This window comes from Oculina patagonica, chromosome 10 (genome assembly GCF_052425735.1).
Source record: "Oculina patagonica isolate OP01 chromosome 10, crgOcupat, whole genome shotgun sequence".
In the NCBI taxonomy this organism is placed as follows: Eukaryota; Metazoa; Cnidaria; class Anthozoa; order Scleractinia; family Oculinidae; genus Oculina; species Oculina patagonica.
In genome coordinates, this window is record NC_135767.1 from 18,957,211 (window position 1) to 18,976,671 (window position 19,461).

The 19,461-nt window shown below is 37.4% G+C and overlaps 2 protein-coding genes and 1 pseudogene across 4 annotated transcripts; all 3 read right to left on the reverse strand.

Moving 5' to 3' along the window:
* Positions 1 to 1,653: 1,653 nt before the first annotated feature.
* Positions 1,654 to 5,150, reverse strand: LOC144628051 (uncharacterized). The gene is made up of 3 exons (XM_078486104.1): positions 5,002 to 5,150; positions 3,573 to 3,718; positions 1,654 to 3,093 (listed from the first exon to the last, which is right to left on the reverse strand). The coding sequence occupies exons 1-3, from the start codon at positions 5,058 to 5,060 to the stop codon at positions 2,453 to 2,455; spliced, it is 846 nt and encodes a 281-aa protein (XP_078342230.1). The 5' UTR covers positions 5,061 to 5,150; the 3' UTR covers positions 1,654 to 2,452.
* A 1,576-nt stretch (positions 5,151 to 6,726) lies between these two features.
* Positions 6,727 to 8,623, reverse strand: LOC144629233 (uncharacterized; annotated as a pseudogene). The gene is made up of 3 exons (XR_013566316.1): positions 8,447 to 8,623; positions 7,881 to 8,026; positions 6,727 to 7,620 (listed from the first exon to the last, which is right to left on the reverse strand). The product of XR_013566316.1 is annotated as an uncharacterized LOC144629233 (transcript).
* Positions 8,624 to 12,840: 4,217 nt separating this feature from the next.
* On the reverse strand, positions 12,841 to 19,424 carry LOC144629120 (uncharacterized). Of its 2 annotated transcripts, none has more exons than XM_078487314.1 (5): positions 19,130 to 19,424; positions 16,611 to 16,785; positions 16,077 to 16,280; positions 13,688 to 14,795; positions 12,841 to 13,640 (listed from the first exon to the last, which is right to left on the reverse strand). In XM_078487314.1, the coding sequence occupies exons 1-4, from the start codon at positions 19,340 to 19,342 to the stop codon at positions 14,443 to 14,445; spliced, it is 945 nt and encodes a 314-aa protein (XP_078343440.1). In that variant the 5' UTR covers positions 19,343 to 19,424; the 3' UTR covers positions 12,841 to 13,640; positions 13,688 to 14,442. The 2 variants fall into 2 exon arrangements, with proteins under 2 accessions (XP_078343440.1, XP_078343441.1); XM_078487315.1 differs by lacking the exon at positions 19,130 to 19,424 and adding an exon at positions 18,698 to 19,027.
* Between the last annotated feature and the right edge of the window lie 37 nt (positions 19,425 to 19,461).

Genomic DNA, 19,461 nt, shown 5'->3' on the forward strand with positions numbered 1-19,461 from the left:
GAGATTTAGTTGTAATGGTCTAATAACTTAGGCTTCGGGGTTAGGGGAAGGTTCTTGATTTTAGTAATTACACTCTAAAGAGGAAATTATCAACCAAATTAGAACAGGAACAAGCCACAAGTTACTAACGAGAATGTAATAATAATAATGATAATAATAATAATAATAATAATAATAATAATAATAATACTAATAATAAACCTTTATTTAACCACGATCTGTTTTAAAGCAAATACATGCTTGAGGGGTCGTGTGTACGTTTGACTAACTACCTACCTAAGAGAAATTAATATTACATTGTAATAAACTAAAATAAACGATATTATATTTAAATAAGAATAAGATTTAAAATTGAAAATCACACATGTGTTTTGGAGTTGTCTGGATTGACAAACTGCCAAAATTAAGTTTTTTAAATATGGGGTCTATTCTCGCCTTTTTGCAAAACTGCTTGTGGTTGGTAGCGTTATTAAAGTAGCTTGACACAAAATTCCATAAGACTGCACCTCTGTGCTGGATTGAGTTCTTTAAAAAGGACGTTGAAAATCGTGGGACAACCGCTTTTTTAATGTTAACCTAGCTAAAGACACTGTATTTATTTCTTTACTGGCTTAGCTCCTCAGCTTATTTATCGTATCATACAGAAATACAGAAATTGTCTACTAAGGCCTTTAAGAGGAAATTATGAAAAAGTGCAGATCACTAACGATGTTTATCTTAAACTGCTTTGTACCCAGGCGTCCCTCTTTGATTAGAGCAAGGGTGCGCACAGAATTGTGGGCCTGAGCCCGCTCCCTGATTCCCGCCGATTATCGTCTAGAAAAGTAACAGCTAACTAACAGCTATTTCACAATACGGCAAGTTGTTTATATAGTTTCAGGTCAACTTTTAATTTAGTAGAAACGTATGGTTACCCCCTGACAGCAACGTTTGAGGCTTAAATGATCGAAGACTCTCTTTGAACTTAACTAAAACAAATTTTATGGAATTTAAACCACGACAAAAACAATCTTCTTCGGAATTTAATGTTGTTATTAATGAAACAACTTTTGCACAGGTCAATGAAACAGTCTTTCTTGGGGTAGTTTTAGATGACAACTTAACTTGGAAGTCTCATATATCTAGCTTAGTGATTAAAATCTCTAAATCTATCGGTATAATTTTTAGATCTAGTTTTTATCTCTCAACTCCTTCTCTCCGCATGTTATATAACGCAATGATACTTCCATACTTTAATTACTGTAATTTAGTCTGGGGTTCAACTTATAAAACTAATCTTCAAAGACTGTAATTTTGCAAAAACGTGTGATTAGGATGGTGAACAAGTCCTACTATAAAGCCCATACCGAACCTATTTTCAAGAAGCGTAACTTGCTCAAATTTCAAGATATTCATTTAATGCTCTTGGGTCAGTTTATGTTCTCGTTTCAAAACGCTATTCTCCCTCAACAATCAAATCTATCGTTATAATACAAGGCATGCAAACTCCTTTCGTCTACCATTATGTAGAACAAATATCCGACAATTTTCCGTATTCTTTCAAGGTCCTAAATTTTTTAATTTACTCCCACCTGAAATTTCGGGCTCTTCATCACTGGCATCTTTTAAAAGAAAACTTAAAGCATATATTATTGATAACTATTAACTCCGTCTTCTATTAAGTCTTGTCATTACTTCAGTACCTGAACCAGTCATCTGTTTTTCTTGTGAGGGAACCCTAAGCTTACAAGCCCCGTGGTTTTTTTATAAGGTTCCCTCGCCATTTTGTTTCTAATCTTATATTATATTGTAGTCTTGTATATTAATTATTAATTTGTATATTGATTTTATATTATCTATTTTTTCATAATTATATTTTTTGTTTGTGTGGCAAAATAAATAAATAAGTACCCACAGAAATCGGCCAAAAGTTTCGGATCAACTTCGGAAATGTTTACGGCACATTTGAAAATAATAATGAAATGTTTAGAGCATCGTGCTGTAAAAGAGAAGCTGCAGAATACAAAGGCTTGGACGGAGCAGAAACACATTCAGAATAAGTCAAGAATAGATATGAAATTGCATTGAACGGAAAAGGCTTTGGAGGGGGCTTAACTGATAGCTGCAGATTGGTCTATTTTAACTGTCAGCTGATCGAGACAGAAGTCGAGAAATGACGCGTATTTGTCGTGCAAGGTTTAGGAGAAAGATTAAAGCAAAAAAAAAAAAAAGAGTTTCCGAAATTATAAAAAAATAAAATTTTTCAGTAGTTTCCGTACAATATTGCCACATCAAAAATAGAGATGTAATCAGTCCATTAATCCTGATTCACACTGATGATAATCATTTCTGTTACAGTCTTTTAAAGCAATGCAGTTGACATTCCAAAGAAGATCAATCTTTCAAAAGTGAATGCATGCTTCCTCTAATTATAATGTTGTATAAATGCCAAGAAACTGCATCTTCTTAGTTCTTAGCGAAGAAAAATATTTCCGTGTGGATTGGCCACACCTTTTAGATGATTTTGCCCGTTTCCTCCACATGGATCATGGGTAGGCCAACTACCACTTGTGTGACTATCAAAATAGTAGTAGTGACTGCTTATGTCGAGCGACGGTCCAGGGTCGTACCATTTTAGAGCATTTGGCACACTACCGCATTCCTTGGAAACCTGTTTAACCAGTTTACAAGTGATTGACCCCGCCTTCTGTTGCACAATGCTGCCAGTGCCTTCCTTGCATGTAATCCAGTTGTTGACGTTGCTTTTGATCAGGAATTCCTTTCCATTGGTGCGCCACAAAGCAAAGTCCATGGCCTCGTAATGCGTCTCACTCAGTGGAACAGTCGTAGACACTCGACTGTTTGCTAGTGCGGCGGTCCAGGTCGGACGTGGAGTGACAGCATTTCCTCCACTGTTGAAATTTGAGTAATCTGTGAAGGTGTAACTCCAAACTAATGTCCAGCCCCCTCCGTCCGTCTGTTGGTCGCAGTAGGCCTGGAATGCGTTACCATGAGAACCACCATCTGGGTCTATCCAATAGACACCCGATTGGATCAAAGGCACTTTAAGCTTTAGTTCCTGACAGTTCAACGCCGCAAATTCTTTGGACAGTCCTGTTGGTACAACGTCGTTAATTAAGAAAAGCTATTAGCAACATCGCGAAGTGATAGATCCAAATGTACCCAGAGCGTTGTGGAGGGGGCGAGGGTGAGCAGAAAAAAAGACACACCTTTTCGGTTTAAAAATTGGAATAGGCTGTAGGAGAACCCTAGTTGTCCGAGTAGTAGGGCGTGGGGGAGGAGGAAAATTTCAATCACTGGCGTCTTTGATTTTCGTCAAGCCCGAAAAAGGAACCCTTTCCATAAATCCGCCACTGATAGTCGCATCAGTGTAGAGAGTATAGAGTTGGAAGAGCTCAAAAACAATGCGACAAACACTTTTAACGACTCGTGTCTTTTTTTCTGCAACATTTCTAGTCTTCCCAAAGATCTACTCGTGACTCTATAACTGTGAAAAACCGAAATACCTTTTGGATTAAATAATAAAATAATTATTCGCTTTGTTCCCATGGTGATTTGATTGACTCGCTTACCTAAAATGCTCGGCTCAGCCAGCTTGTATGTTCCTTCAGTCAGTCGTTTTATAATCTCGTTCACACATAGCAGTGAAGTCTTGTGAAGATACAGAGTTCCGTTTGTGGCCATTTCCAGCACCTTGAATCTTCTCTGATCCTGCCCACTAGAGGAAAAAAATCTTTAAGTATCAGTATGAAATGTGTCAGTTAACAATACAATCTCAATTGATCGGTTCTTGGGAGCTTTCTGTTAGATGGGAGTCGAGATGCAGCAAAAAAAGGAACACTATAGGCGTAGAGCGAGTCGCCCAGTTTCCTACTTTCCAACGCGATAGTTTCTTTCCAGTTTCCTGGCGATTGTGTTTGAAATTCACATGAAAAACCGGGAACTCTAAGGCGCGAATTCAAAATTATCGTATGCGCATGCTTGTACAGCTGTACTGAGCCGAATGGGTCCCCTGTGATTGAATTGCAATTTTAATGTTATTTCTTTCCTTACTATCTATTTACCATGAGCAAAGTGTTTTTTTACTGAGTGGGCTAATTATTTAGTTGCCCGTTTTCAAAGATGTGACCGTCGACATGTTAGCCAGACCCCTTATTTGACTGACCTGTTTTGTAGTTTTGTACATACTCTTCTATATAATCGCATGCTCCGTCGAAGGGCTAACTCGGCTGGAAACGTCAGCTTTTCCAAATTCGCTATGTTTTTTTTTATTAACCTTTATCAACTTGATAATCAACGTATTTCACGTGTCCGCCGACGTAATCTGACAAAAGTTTGTTTAGAAACTAATACTCCGAAAAATTGCACAATGTTTAAATAAACACTGCTGGATTACTTTTGAAGTTTGATGCCGAAAAAAAACCTCTCTAGGTCCACCGAAGCCAAAGGTTAATGTTGCGAAATGAAACAAATGGTTGCATGTAGGGTACACGCAAAGACTTATTTGTACATCGTCATGGAAAACCTATACTGTTCGACCTACTTGAGTCGCAATATAAAAACATCGAATAAAAATCTCCTTATACGGCAGAAAAGTTGTAATCGACGATAATATTTGGAAGTCGTCGATTCATTAGGGGTAAGGACTATTTGATCAAGTTTTAATTCAAACTCGAAGGAATCCAACAACAGTTACCAGTTACAAGCTTCAAATAAAGCACGCATGAGTTCAACTTACATATAATGTGTCATTTAGCGCTAACTCCACTCAAACGAAATCGCGATATTTTAAATCTCACATTTTTCAATAAGCAGTTACACGTAAAATCAATCCAACATTTAAAAGTCTACCAACACCAACAGTTCATTTTTACAATCTGATCTCCCGGTATTGATATTTTTGAATCGAATTATCTGTGTCTTTCGAAGGTGCAGTGAGGACGTGTCATGAATGTTATTAACGTTGCATTTTAAACAACAGTTTAAAATCATGTGTCTTACCTGGCTGATACAAAACAGTAGGAGAAAAAAACCAAAGCGAGAGAAGCGCGGAAAAACATTTCTTTTTGCAGATTCAGCAGAACCTTACGAACTTATACTTCAGGTGGACTGGCTAGAAGCGATACTGACAAGACCATGTAAATCGTTTCAGCTCAGTCGAAGGACTAAATTTGTTGGAGTTTGCACAGGTTATAACACGCATTTTTCTTGGGGGGGGGGGGGGGGGGGTTATTTTAAACTGTTTTATCCAATCAGGGGTGGCGGTGAATTAAATCCTGTGTGGCGAGTGAGGGGGAGCCAGGCCAAAAACTATGGCTTCAAAAGGGGGGGGGGGGGGGGCATGCGAAAAATGTTGTTGTGTAAGGGGGGTCACTCAAAATAATTACCTTTAAGGGGATGGCGTCATATAATAGTGTAAAACTTCTACCAGAATGCCTAAAACGTCTGAGGTTCTGAAAATTATTTTCATTTCCCGGACCGTACCGGAGATAAGCGTCGAGTCGATCCTAACAACTATTTCTTTGGATGCAAACACCCACACTAACAATCGCGTCCCATTAATAAACAGTTGATCAATACACTAGCAGTATTATTAATATCACCTTAAACTGCAATTTTGTCTGATATTCTAAGTTAAAATTGATGAGTTTTGACTGTCATCATTTTCGGGGGGGGGGTCATATAAAAAATTTAAAATTATGGGGGGAGGGGGTGGGGTGAAATGTTAATTGGATGCATCGACGTAAGAAAAATGATTCAGTGTGCGCTAAGGAGCGAAGTGGATGGAGGGGTTGTGTTGTGTGTGGGGGGGAGGGGGAGGGCGAGAGCAGGAGGGAGGGGGGGGGAGGGGGGAGTTTTCCTGAAATCTTGATGTCCGTTGTGTGCGCATGACTGAATAATAATGACAACTGCGTGCTTGAAAGGGAAATCAATTCAATATTTTACAGCCCCTGAAGAAGGTTAGTTCTGTCTAGCCAAAATATTGGGCAATAAAATTACCCCTATTAGTTGTCCGATCAGCCTTGCATTTGGTTTTCTGTTTTGTTCAATACTGCTGATCCTGATCTACGCAGAGATTCGGCTTCACTTCGCTGCTGTTTGTCCAAGTGGTCCTTGCGCTATTCAAGACTTTAGCAGATTCGACAAACTCTTTTTTCGGACTAGATAGATGATAAGTAACGACTATTTTCTCTTGATAGGGGCATTATATTGTTCTAAACAAAACAAAACTCCGTAAAATAAAAAAAAAAATTAACAGCAACAGAGAGTGCGGATTATAGCTATGGAGTCCTGGAGAATAGTTTTTCGTAACATATTTTTTAATTTTTCGTAACATATTTTCAAGAAATTAACCCCTCTTAATTAAGCCTTGCAATATGAAATTCCGCGTTAGTATATAGTATATATGATTGGTACATGTATGAAATGAACCTCATGAAAATAGAATGAGCAACAATTAAGGTTGTAGGGAGTGACGAAAAGAAAAAAAAACCGTTCAGAGGGTTTCCCACCCACTCCAACCCCACTAAAATCTACTCTTTCTAATGCGCTCACAAAAATCCCCTTCCCCTAATCATTTTATTACTGGTCCTTTCCTTAGAAAGTTCAGCAAGAACAAGATTGGTAGAAGGAGAAGAAAAGGCACTTAAAATAGAGAAATCAATCATATCACACACACTCAGTGGCTTCCCAAACATATAAAAACCCACTTTTATTTGTTTTTATTTGTTTTTAGCAGTTTCCTTACAACTTTGCAAATGCCACACAAAAAATATAGAAAATGTAAATGTTATCAGCTGAATCTTAGTTCAAGCCAACATGATAGTCACTTCTTGTTACAGTCTATAAAAGCAGAACGAAAATCAGTTTTTTCACAAGTGTATATATGCCTTGTTTAACTAAATGTTATGTAAATACCTTAACCCATTAAACCCCTGAATTAGCAGGCATTGCTGAGAAACTGTTCCTTCTTAATTTTTAACGAACAAAAATATTTCCGTGTGGATTAGCCACACCTTTCAACTGATTTTGCCCGTTTCCTCCGCATGGATCATGGGTAGGCCAACTTCGCACTTGTGTGACTATCAAAATAGTAGTAGTGACTGCTACCGTCCAACGACGGTCCGTTGCCGTACATTTTCAAAGACTTTGGCACAGCACCACATTTCTTAGAAACCTGTTTAACCAGTTTACAAGTGATTGACCCCGCCTTCTGTTGCACTATGCTGCCAGTGCCTTCCTTGCATGCGATCCAGTTGTTGATGTTGCTCTTGATCAGGGTTTCCTTGCCAATGGTGCGCCACAAAGCAAAGTTCATGGCTTCATAATGCGTCTCACTCAGTGGAACTGTTGTAGACACTCGAGTGTTAGCAGAGCTGATCTTCCAGGTTGTACGCGGGGTGACAGCGTTTGCACCACTCGCGAAGCTTGAGTAAAGTGTGAAGGTGTAACTATATACTAATGTCCAGCCCCCTCCGTCCGTCTGTTGGTCGCAGAAGGCCTGGAATGCGTTACCATGGGAACCACCATCTGGGTCTATCCAATAGACGCCCGACACGAGTGATGGCGCTTTCTGTTTCAGGTCCTTGCAGTTCAACGCTGGGGACGCCTTGCTCAGTCCTGTGTTTAGAAAAACAGCAGAGAAAAAGAGTTTAATTTAGACTACTTCCTTGGGTCTCCAGGTTCTTCTTTGTTGAAAGGGCATAAACTGGGTGATTTTTGTACATTTTTGCAACAAGTTTGTTTCTTGATGTCACTGATGTCAACATATAATTTTTCCTTAGGTTGCGTAAAGTGAGATTGCACTTAAACAATTGAAAGTAAGATGCTCTTTAATAGACTTTCAATACGTGTTGCATTGAATGAGGTAAAGTAATTACCTTTGGTGCTCTCTTGTGCCAGATGGTATTTTCCATTGGTCAGTCGCTTGATAATCTCGTTCTTGCAGAGCAGTGCAGTCTTGTAAAGGTAAAGATTGCCTTTCGAGTCCATGTCCAATACTTTGTATCTCTGCTTATCAAGTCCTCTGAAGGTTAAAATAAGAACGAGTTTAACTTTGATAATTAGGGTTTTACTAGTTTTCTTCTCCATGTAATAAATCGACAGGTTATCAGTTATGCAGCCTTTTATTGCTGAAAGCCTTTCTTGAAGATTGTGTTCTAGGGGAGATCAGATTGAAACTTCATTTCAGCAATTTTTTTTGACTAAATTAATTTTGTGTAAAATGGAAATAGCTGAGCAGTCGATGAGAGACAATACAGTTGTTCGCGTACTTTTCTAAAAATATTTCAATTTTTAAACTTTAAAATTTTTACATGTGCGCAAATCGAAATCGTGACCAACAATAAACCTCAAACCAATTAACTATTTAGACAAAATCTAGGAATGAACCAGCATTCAATCAACATTATCAGCTAAATCGAGGAAGAACAATTAATTTTCTCACCTGGTTGTCGAGAAACAGGAGACGAAAAACAAAGCCAACAGAATACGGGACAACATCGTTCGCTTTACGGGCAAAGAAGAAGGAAATTTCTTCGCTATCTGTGCTGTACTCTTGTTACAAGAATAATGATCTATAGAGAAACCTTGACTCAGTAAAATCGAATTAATGTATAATTTATAAGTTAACAAGATAGAACTTGCAGCATTTTATGTTTAACCTTTTCGATTTTTATCCAATGGTCGGCTTCGAAGGAATGATGTCTATGACAAAAGCAATAAGTAAAAAGTGACATTGACAGTAAGAAGTTCTTTTATTTTACTTTACCTAGAGCACATTTTAGCAAATAAAGCCGTTTTGCGTGTTTTTGAATAGCTTCAGTATTGTAGTCTTCAAAATTTATTATTTTATGTATTTTAAGGACCCACGAGGTCCGCCGAATAAATCGAAAATCAAGCAAAACAAATCGTGGTTCGGTCAAATAAGAAATTAATTGGTATTCTAGTTGTTGCAGTTTTTTCCAATAGACGGAAGTAAATTGTGAAAACTCTTGTAACGACCTTGTTCAAACATCAAACCTGTACATGTTCATAGTACTCGGGCAATGCCAATAAAGAAATGAAATCTATTATAAGTATATCGATTTTGCCGTAGGATGTTTTTTCTTTTCATAATATTTCTCGAAAGAATTAAGATTTTTACAAAGTTGTCTTTTATTGAACTACTGAGATGTGGAAAAACATAAAGTTTGATGTTTTTGGTTACCCGTGAAAAATATCAATAAGCATTTATTGGAGAAATCATAGAACCTCTTAACGTTTCTATGGCTGTGCAATGGCACAAAAAACGGGAAAGAAATTAAACCGGTTTAAACTTCAACTTTTAAGAAAAACTTTGATTATCAGCGATTTCAGCTACAAGGCGGAATGTGTCAGATTCAGAATGTTTTAGGATTTTTTTTGTTTATTTACAGTGCTGTGCCCTCGTTTAGCACAGCGAGCATTGCAAAATACTTCGGCACTTAAATAAAGTGATTTAATTTTATAAGTTTTTTTCCCTTTGTTTGTGCATGTGTTTCTACAGCTAATAAAAACTCGCGACTTCCTAAATCAGGTTGCGTTTTTTATTACTGTAGTGAGTATCAAAAATCAAAAATCACAACAGAAAATATATTTATAGAAACCTAGTCCGTGAACAAACGATTTAACTGTTTAGTTCAATGATCGATTGGAATGACGAAGCGAACCTAAACAAAACCAATGGCGAAAACAATTTTCTCGTATTTTGACTTACTTGACTCGCGATCGATTCCCTCTCCAATTCAATGGTGGGTAATTAGGCTGTAAGTTATTCTTCTTCACCGCCTTCTCAGACCTATCAACTGCTAATTTTACTCTATCCTACCGGCCTCTGTCTGCAGGTCGCTCTTGCGTGGTCTGTTCAAACTTCTTAATTTTGCAGTCAGTTCTAGCAGATCAACACTGAGAGAGTGAAATACACAGTTTCCCCTCCATTCACAACTCGAGTCCTGTCCACTTTTCTCATTTCTCCTTCACTTGTTTAAACACTAACCGCTCTCAAACGTTCGTCTCCTTCCTCCTCATAAATATCCATATTTGTCACTGTTCCCCGCCAGTAAATGTTGATTATTTTCCGTGGACACTTGTGGTTGAATGTACTGTCCAAGCAGAGCTATTTCTCAGGCTTTTCACATTAACTTTTTGGCGGCAGGTAGTAGCGGGAGCGAATCGAATGAGAGGCGGCTGTATTCGCAGGAAACATTAACTCGGCTTCTTCAGTCGTTGTTCCAGCATACTCTAATCAGGCGAGCTAGATGCTCTTTTCAATCCAGTATGGGCAATTAACCATGGGAAACAAAAGCGCTAGCGTAACATTTGAGGAACGAAGACATGCTTTCCTTATCTCTCGTCCTATATAGAGAAGACGCACACGATATGTAACAAACGTCGCGCAAATTTCACCATTTTGAAAATTTGGTTATTGTAAATATACCAAAAAATTATACACTGGTTGCATGTGATCTCCTTAATAAAATTTGCCTTCTAAAATATTCACAAAAGTCAGTGTAAACAGAAAAAAGACATCAAACATTGGATTTGAGCAATTTATTTGATATGATTAAAAGAATATTAAAATTATTTTTCACTTGAGATACAGGAGGGAGGGGGGCCACGGGCACAGGGAACGAACAGCACCCGGGGAGGGGAGGGCCCGAACAACCGGGCCCAGGTCTGTATGGAAAAATATTTTACCGAATAAATTTTCAGGGATGTGGCTGTTATAAAAGAAGAAATGCGAGTTGGGGTTTTCTGTTCAGTCGTTTGTAAAATTTTATGTTGCTTTATATTTTAGCTTATTTTTTGGCGGCTGTTTGGTAAAATTATTACAATAACAAAGGCAAAAAAGAGAAATATCTTGACAGAATGTCGTTCTTTCGTTTACTTTGGAACATTTTAGCAAATATATATTTTTGTATGTTTTGAATTCACTGTTGTCATTAAAATGTTAATTGACGCCACTACGTGAGTTTGAACGAAGCGAGTTTGAAGGAAGCCCTTAAAATAAACACATTTAGCTCGTTCATCGAACTGTATTTTTGTCATGTACAGTATAAATAGCAAAAACGGTTCTAAGCGAGAGTTGTTGAGGTACATGTAGAAGTTAATGGTTGTCGTTACAATATTTTAGAAACACTCGTAACGGCCTTGTTCAAACAACGAACTTGTACATGTTTCGTGTATTCAATGTAATCATGCAAATATACGAAAATCATTTCTATCAAAGTTTCGTCTTTGAAAGAAGCTTCGCTGGATTTAGTTATCCGGCTTTACAAAGGTTTTCGTCGTCAAATAATCTTCGCAAGGGAACTAAATACTTTTAAGTAGAAAACCGCAGAAAACCGACAAGAAATTAAACAACACCAATTTCAGCAGGGACACTCAGCGGGCATGCAAAGAAGTTAAGAAACAAATACGACGTCAATTTTGCGTTTAGATTTTGAATTCACATTTCTCGACCTTGTCAGGTTTATCTGAATTATGGCTAGAAAAATCAGTTTTATCTTGTTGGATTTTGGCATGGGGAGCACTAGAATTTTGGCTTCGTTTTAAGAGTTTTCGACTAAAAGAAACACTCAGATAGTCTCAGGTCTATTACAAATGAACTGAAACACGGGTGGACTCAGCAGTTTTAATTTGCGACAACTATCATGGTCTTTTGAAGAAATAAGAAAACTCCGAGAAATTATAATTTTGTGTACTGGGGAAAGAAAAACGCATTTCTGACGGGATTCAAGAACGAAAAAATATAGACAAATGAATCCCGACCAGTACATCCTTGCCTAGTATCTTAAATTTACAATTCGTAAGTTTTCCAGATTCAATTCAATGCCTTTACTAGCGAACGATACGGATACTGTATCGAGATGACGTAATTAGGGCAAAAGGAAACACCTGAAAGTACGAGGAAAGAAGTCTGCTTTATTAACGTCAAGGAAAGCAAGCAGCAATTCCTCGACGAGATTTCCTGTTTAGAAAATTTCGGTTGCGTTTCTGTTGCGTGTACTTAATTTGTTGAAGAAGGGATGAAGGCGGTAGAGACTTTTTATCAGAAACCACTAGTGAACGCAAAATGAGCTGGCACTGAAGTAATTGTTTATTTTTTCAATAAATTTTACTCTGAAATTGGTCACGAGCAAAAGATAGACTAACAAAAACGACGACCAAAAATAATTTTAGTGCTTCTATTTGGATCTCACTATTTGTTTAATAACTATGCTTTTACATCGAGTTTCCTTTTCTCGTCTCCCCAGCTGGCGTCACATTCAGAGCTGGCATTTTCAGTTTGGATATCACGAAGGGTACCAAGTCGAAAACGATGACCCTAATTTCCAGTTTAGAGTTAAGTTCAGCACAATTTTAGTCTCCTTCGCAGCCGTCGTTTGAGGTCGAGGGAGCGTTGCGAGGGAGCACCGTCATAATGACGTCACGGGATGGCCTTTGGCGGGAACACGTTTTCTTACTGACAGTTTCGTTCATTCCCAGGATCTTGTTCGCGCTTTGCACTCGCCAAAGAATGGAGGCGAATTTATGTTTTTTTGGGGCTGGAACTGGGTGTCACAAAGACGCGTTCCCAGGCTCTTCTCCTTCCCGTTTCTCTTCCGTCCTTGACGTATTGGTGTCTCAGCCATTCAGTGGAACTGAATTGTTTTAGTATAAGCCACAGGATTAAAACCACTAATCGACAAACTGTTTAGGTAAAAAGAATATTTTAATTCTGTGCAATATTTGACAAAATATCAACTATCAATTTATGCAAACTTAATAGATTCGATCGTTGATAAAGCCTAATTAAAAACAGTCTATTTTTTCATTACATTTATCTCCGTTTTCTAGAAGAGAATCAGCGTGAACAAAGGAGGTTGCTGAAACAACTAGTTTTAATTCGGGTAGTTATGTGCCCGTCTTTTCGGCATAAGTTGCTTTTCGCAAAATTACTGGACAAGCTGGCGTGACAACTTTCGAGGGCTCACAGTATTTCTGAATGGTCAGTTTTTTTAGGAAACGTTTCAAGTGCTAACACGTGACTTAATTACTGTCGACAAACTCTACACGAGTCTAACAGCTAATAACATCACGGCTGAACTGACCAATCAACACCAACGGACCAGACTTATAACATCATCGACTGACAACAACTTTTCACTTGACTCTGAAGATGACTTCCGCTCAGGTTGTCGAAACGTCAGTCACCAACAACAGTTCTTCTCAGAACTACTCTCACCCGGACGATCATACTTCACGACCTACTGATACTCCTGGGTTCAAACCATTTACTATATTACGTGACTTAATATAAACATCAAGTGGTTTCCCCAGCTGCACGGATTTAAAAATACTACTTGCCCAAACTATCTCAAACTATTTTGTACCGTAAGGACAACAGACCAATCTTGTGGTTACCTTTTGAGTAAAACACAAGCACTGATAAAGAGTCATTTCTTGAATTAGAAAAAGAAACTCTTGGATTTCTTCTGAAAGGATTCAAAGGCAGAACACCAGCCTTTTTCCGTCATTTTGACCATGACTTATATTTACAAACAAGCCACACCTAGTTGTAATGGAGTAGATAGAAACTAACGCATGTGGTCCTGAAAGAAAAGGAATAGTTTTTGTGTCTTTTAAGATTGCTAGAAATAGAAACACGGTTTCAATGTATAGATACTTAAAAGTGTCTATACATTGAAACCGTGTTTCTATTTCTAGCAATCTTTTTAAATCCTACAAGTTAAAAAGTAACAAAGATACACCCAAAGTAACTGGTGTGCACACTTCACAAAAAAATTGTGTCAGATTAACTCCGTTTAACTAAAAGTTAATGGTACAAAAATCAAATATTTTTTTCTCAAAAAAATCTAGAAAATTCCTTGAATGCAAAAACAAGATGCGTATGCCTGAGGTTTAACTCGCTCATTGACAAACAGTTCATTCAAGGAATAAATACATTATCATAAGTTCCATTTTTCTACAACACTATAACTATGTTACAACTATTATTCTTTGCTGAACTTTTCTATGTAAGGTGAATGTATACAACATAGATACAACCTTAACCTACTGTAGCTCACAGGAACCTTAACCAACTTAAAGCCAGTATTTAGCTAGAACCGATTTGAAAAGTGGGTGTCCTGGGAACGTGCCAACCAGAAATTTTTAAAACAAAGTTGTCATCCGCAGTGCTTCGCATGTATTTGCATCAATTTTCTATGGTGTGGGGTACCTGGACATGAAACCCTTTCATAATTTCCTGGCTTTGCCCTAAATCTTTTTGCTTCATTTTTTCGTGATCTGTAGCAGCCCAGAAAACACCCCTAACACTGGGTGAGCTGGAGTGTTGTTAAATAGTAACTCAAACACTTTGCAACTTACAGAATAAAATAATAACCTACATGAAAACTGTAAATATAGACAACTTGTTCACTAGTGTCCAGGATTGTTTTGATCAACTATTAACTCATTATGACCTTCTTCCATCAGATGGTAGATTAAAAACACTGTGAAGACTACAAAAACTACAACTGCAAGTAAAATTTGAATATGAGGACCAAAAATGCTTTTTTCTTCTTTAGCTGGTGGAGAAATCTTCTTGACAGCCACGATTTCAACAGAATCACTTTGCTTCACACTGTTCCCTGTACCCTCACTGTAGACTTGTCTTGTCTGCTGTCGTGTTGTGACCGTGCTTGTTACGACTCTTTTCCTGGGTGTGGATTTTGCGGGAGTAGAACTCAACCTTGGAAGAGGCAGCTCTTGTGGACGGGCATCCTGCTGGTCTGTAAGTAAAGAAAAACAGGAATCTGATAAGTGCATTCAGGTTGGTTTTCGTGGCAATGGAAGTGTCAGCACAGGCTGTGAGGAGCTTTGGGTATTTAAACAATACTGGTTTCTGTTGAGGAACTATCAGCTGATACATGTTGAAACCAAAAACAAAAAAAGATTCATGGACGAGTACTATCTATACGTGTAATTTTCTATTGTGTCACATGATCAATTTAAACCAATCAAAATCGGAAAAAATTTTAGAGGTGAGCTACAATGTAATATAGTTAGCCAGACATTAGCTGAATATTCTTCAAAGTCAGGGCACGAAATTGCTCCTAATAGAGGAGTTAGTGCTAGTATTTTATGTTCCAGTTTGGCTACCAAATCCTGAAACTTAGTTGCCAATATCAGGGATGTAGCTAAGAAAACACTAAGCCAGCTCATCAACAAGCTCAACTGGCTTTTCTGGCCTTGGCAGCTCTAAAAGTTTGCCTAAGTCTTTGTTTTCATGTGAAATTTCAGCCGGATTTAAGTTCTATTCCGGCCGGGTTAAATTAGCCGGCAGCCAGCCCTTAGCGTCATCCCTGCAAAATGGCAACTACAGTAAAAACCCGCGTATAAGAACCTAACATTTAAGAACCTGTAAGGCTAAAATTTCATTTTTAAGCACCCTTCACATAAGAACCATTCTAGGCTAAAATTCTAAAACAGGTTCTTATTTTTATGTTATGTTGTTTTGTATACAAGATTTATTGGGAATTATAGTGAAGGTTTACAGTATAGGTTTGATTTTAACAGAATTAGATTAAAATAGTATAGAAGCCTCCAAGAATACTGTTATTAGACATTTTAAAAAGACCAGATCATTTAAAAATTCTACTTTATTTCTTAAACAAAAGTTAAGAACCTAATTAAGAACATAGTTAGCCTAATTTTACACTAAATACCATTTATATAAGAACCTGTTTAGGCTAACTTGAAAAAACCTAGGTTCTTATACGCGGGTTTTTACTGTACAGCATGGCTTCTTGTATAATTTATGCTATGGTACAATTTCTTATTATGGACATGATTAGCCTTAAGTAATGGCTGAAAACTCAAGTGCACTGAAGATTAAAATATACTGGTAGAATAGGGTAGTAAAATGATTGCATAAAAAATGTTTTGTTTGTTTTTAAATAAGACTGGCACCCAATTTTTGGAATTGGCTACCACTTTAAAACATTTAATTTAGGAGCCAAGGGGAAAAAAAAAAGTTTATTTCATGCCCTGATTTAAGTACAACTTAGTACCTCGCTGTTCCATGTCAAAAGAGTCTAGACGTTCAACAGACTCCGCATCTATCTCTTCAGCTATAGCATCGTCATTACTATCTGAAAACTCTGCATATTCCTTCCTCTTTGGTTCTGATGGCGATACCTTCTTTGGCTTGGGTGAGATTTTTTTTGCTTGGGCTGGGATAGGAGGTTGTTTTAACTCCTCAGCCAGTAACTTAGCTATGAGAAACAAAAGTGAACATTTGTAATTTAAAACATAAGAGTTGGCCATCTCAGTTTCTATGCTGATTAACTAAAAATTAACAGTGGTTACCCCCTAGCAGTGAATTTGTCGGCCATACTCATTTATACACCTGAAGAAGAAATACTAAATTCATTGTGTGGTTCCACAAAATGGGGTGAAGTAAATGTATAGAGCTTATTATAATTAAAATTTGAACAGAGGGGTGGGGGGTCTTAGGAAAACATCCCTTCTGTAGGGGAAGTGTGGATAATGTATGGAACTGCACATTGCTATAAGCCAAGCATATAAAACACAGGTTTGCTTACCAAGTTTCTTCTGATACAGTGGCCGTGTGGAATCTGTGATTGGTCCTACAGGAGCTCCAAAAGATTTCATCTGCCTGGCAAGGTCGCCATCAGACAAGGCTGACACATCAAATGGCAGGCCACCTTTTACCCTTTTATTTATAACTATCTTTTGTGGCGGCTTGGCTGGAAGTTTCTGTGATAAGAATATTGCATAATAAAATAATTAGAAAAAAGATGGTTTAAATAAACAATCTTACAGCACATTTTTTTTAACCAGATAAAGAATAATAATTTGGACTGCCTGCATTAAAAAGTGCCCATGAAGTCCTGGTACGAGTAAACATTACCTAACAAATATGGTGGCAGACATTATCACAGCAATTTTGCTTCTTAAGAGATGGAGGACAAAATTATAGAGGCTGTTAGTAATGGATTTGCCGAATGTTCTGGCAGTGCTATTCACAAAGGAGAGGAGACACATCCTTCGAATCACAAGATACGCCATCCACCATCTTGGATTTTCATTTGCAACATTCTGTTCACTCTGCCCCTGGGAGAAGAATGGACGAAATGGAGTTCTATCCATTCTGTATTGGGAATGCAGAATAGAAAATGCATGCATTTCACATTTTGATCATTGTCATTCCTGAATTGTGAATAAAAAACCCACCTTTAAATTAGTGACTATACATGTACACAGGGAAGTTACATGTTTTAACTGTAAGTTTCATTTTCTCTGGATGTTTTTAATATATCTCTTTTTAAAACTGCCACGTTCTGCAAGCTTTCTGTTACATTACCTCTTGGCCCCCTCAAAATGCAAAATCCTTAATAATACTTGTGATGCTTAATTTTAAGCAAAGAACCCTTCACCCCTAGTCACGAAAGGAACCCAGAAGAAACTTTCTGCACGAAGGTAAATAAAAGTCAGGGCATACATATGTACTCGTGGATGTTAACAAGTAGGTTTTAACTCTAATCATCTGCTATTTGCTATTATGATTTGCGCTAAGGGCAAAATTGCCAGAAATAAAATTCAGCAATACAATGTAGCTGTCCTAAGATTATATCTATTTACAACTTTAAGGATTCCAATATTATCCACACTGCACTGTAAATTTTTATTCCTGCTCCATACCATGTACATGTAACTTTTCAGTAGAATGCACAAAAAATCAACATCAATTCTGTTGATAATGTTCACATTAACTGACTTAAATCAACGAAGCAAGCTTTACTAAACATATCCAGATGTACATGTACAAGTTATAAGGAATCTAAATTTTGGTGTAAAATTAAAATTTGACCCAGGATTTCTACAGGAAATTAATTATTTCAGACCTGCTAAATCCCAAAAAGCTGACAAGGTCTGTTAGCATTCCATTTTACATGTAGTTACAGTGTACGAATTACTGCCACATCACATCAAGCATAAAAATGGAAGTTTACTGGAAGGTTAGTAACATAACAAATACGCTTAGATCCCACTAATTATAGCTTCAATTGGTTATTTTGAAATCCCCGTTATTTTGTACAGTAAAACCCATTTCCCTTGGATTTGCCCTTCAGTCTTTTTCTGTCGGCAATTTCGAACTCCCCCTACAGTCTGAAATGATGGGATTTAACTATACTTTGTAAAATGGAGACCCAGAATCAGCAGCCAGCTGGTACTGGGGCATACAACTATATGTACATGTTGCAGTTGTATAATTATTTCCAATACTGCGGCAACTGTTTACTAGCTAATAGCCACCAATTCTGTATATATGCTACTTAAATTGGACCACAAGTCTTCAAATAAACAGTAACATCTCGCGTCAGTTTCTGTTTGATTGACCTAGTTTTCCATTTTTGATTGAAATAAAAAGGGCTTTTGTTAGCTAGCTGTTAGTAGCAATAATAACATTACAGTGAAAGCTATTGTTCCTAAATCGGTTTATAATTAATTATGCTCATCAAAATAAAATGCGTATTGCAATGGGACAGAGATCCATTTAGAAACAAAAGAGTTACAAGTTAAATTGGAAATGTACAATTTGTGCGACCTATAATTACATAATTCTTGGCATTTATTAAAATACTTCACATATAATTTCCTTACTCACCTGCTCGGGCATTTTGAAGTACAGAAATAAGCTTAGACAATAAACAATGCCAGGCGATCGATGCCAACTTTTAAACGTTACAGATATACCATTGTTTGTTCATGAATACATTATGTACGTACCCGGTCATGATAGCGAAGAGAAAATAGCAAATAGATCGAGTTGAACATCGAAAATTATCTAGCAAGCAAAAAATCTCTGAAACGTAGCTTCATTTAAGTTTTACAAGCTTAAGTCGAAAACAAAGCCACATTCTGAATCAAACCTGCTGTTTTGCTTGAAACAACAAATCACGGCGAGTTTGTAAAAGTGGACCAGTCAACCACCTTAACCGCAGACGCCAAATACCAGATCTATCCAACAACCATGCACCAAACGATGTTAAAATATTAAAATATTAAAACAGAACACATTAATGGAGAACTCGATTACCTCACTGGCTCGCATCGGAGAATTTTCCAACGATCTTTCGTCGTCTGATGAAAATTCCTCCTCTTCGTTTTGGGAAGTCAAATGCTCAAGATACAAGTCCACATAGAAAGCTTTCTTTTGCTCGGCTCTCGGCAGAGGAACATTGTTGGCCTTTAAAGCACTTTTTAATTTTTCCTTTGTTAGCAGATGCGGAGTTCTGGAAAACGTTGACATCTTGCAAAATGCCTAAAATTTCACGAAAACATGAGCTAAAATTTCTGCAAAACTCAAAATTACGGGAAACGAAAGTTTGCGAAAGCGCGCCATTGGGAATCCCCTTTGCGCATACGCAG

What these genes read in the sequence shown, in the direction of transcription:
- LOC144628051 (XM_078486104.1), bottom strand. Translation starts at nt 5,060, where the DNA reads ATGTTTTTCCGCGCTTCTCTCGCTTTGGTTTTTTTCTCCTACTGTTTT. An exon ending in TACTGTTTTGTATCAGCCAG is followed by an intron (nt 3,719 to 5,001) that starts GTAAGACACATG and finishes TTTTTCCTCTAG; the next exon opens with TGGGCAGGATCAGAGAAGAT. An exon ending in GGCTGAGCCGAGCATTTTAG is followed by an intron (nt 3,094 to 3,572) that starts GTAAGCGAGTCA and finishes TTGTACCAACAG; the next exon opens with GACTGTCCAAAGAATTTGCG.
- LOC144629120 (XM_078487314.1), bottom strand. Translation starts at nt 19,342, where the DNA reads ATGTCAACGTTTTCCAGAACTCCGCATCTGCTAACAAAGGAAAAATTA. An exon ending in CTCCGATGCGAGCCAGTGAG is followed by an intron (nt 16,786 to 19,129) that starts GTAATCGAGTTC and finishes TTCTTATCACAG; the next exon opens with AAACTTCCAGCCAAGCCGCC. An exon ending in ACTGTATCAGAAGAAACTTG is followed by an intron (nt 16,281 to 16,610) that starts GTAAGCAAACCT and finishes TGTTTCTCATAG; the next exon opens with CTAAGTTACTGGCTGAGGAG.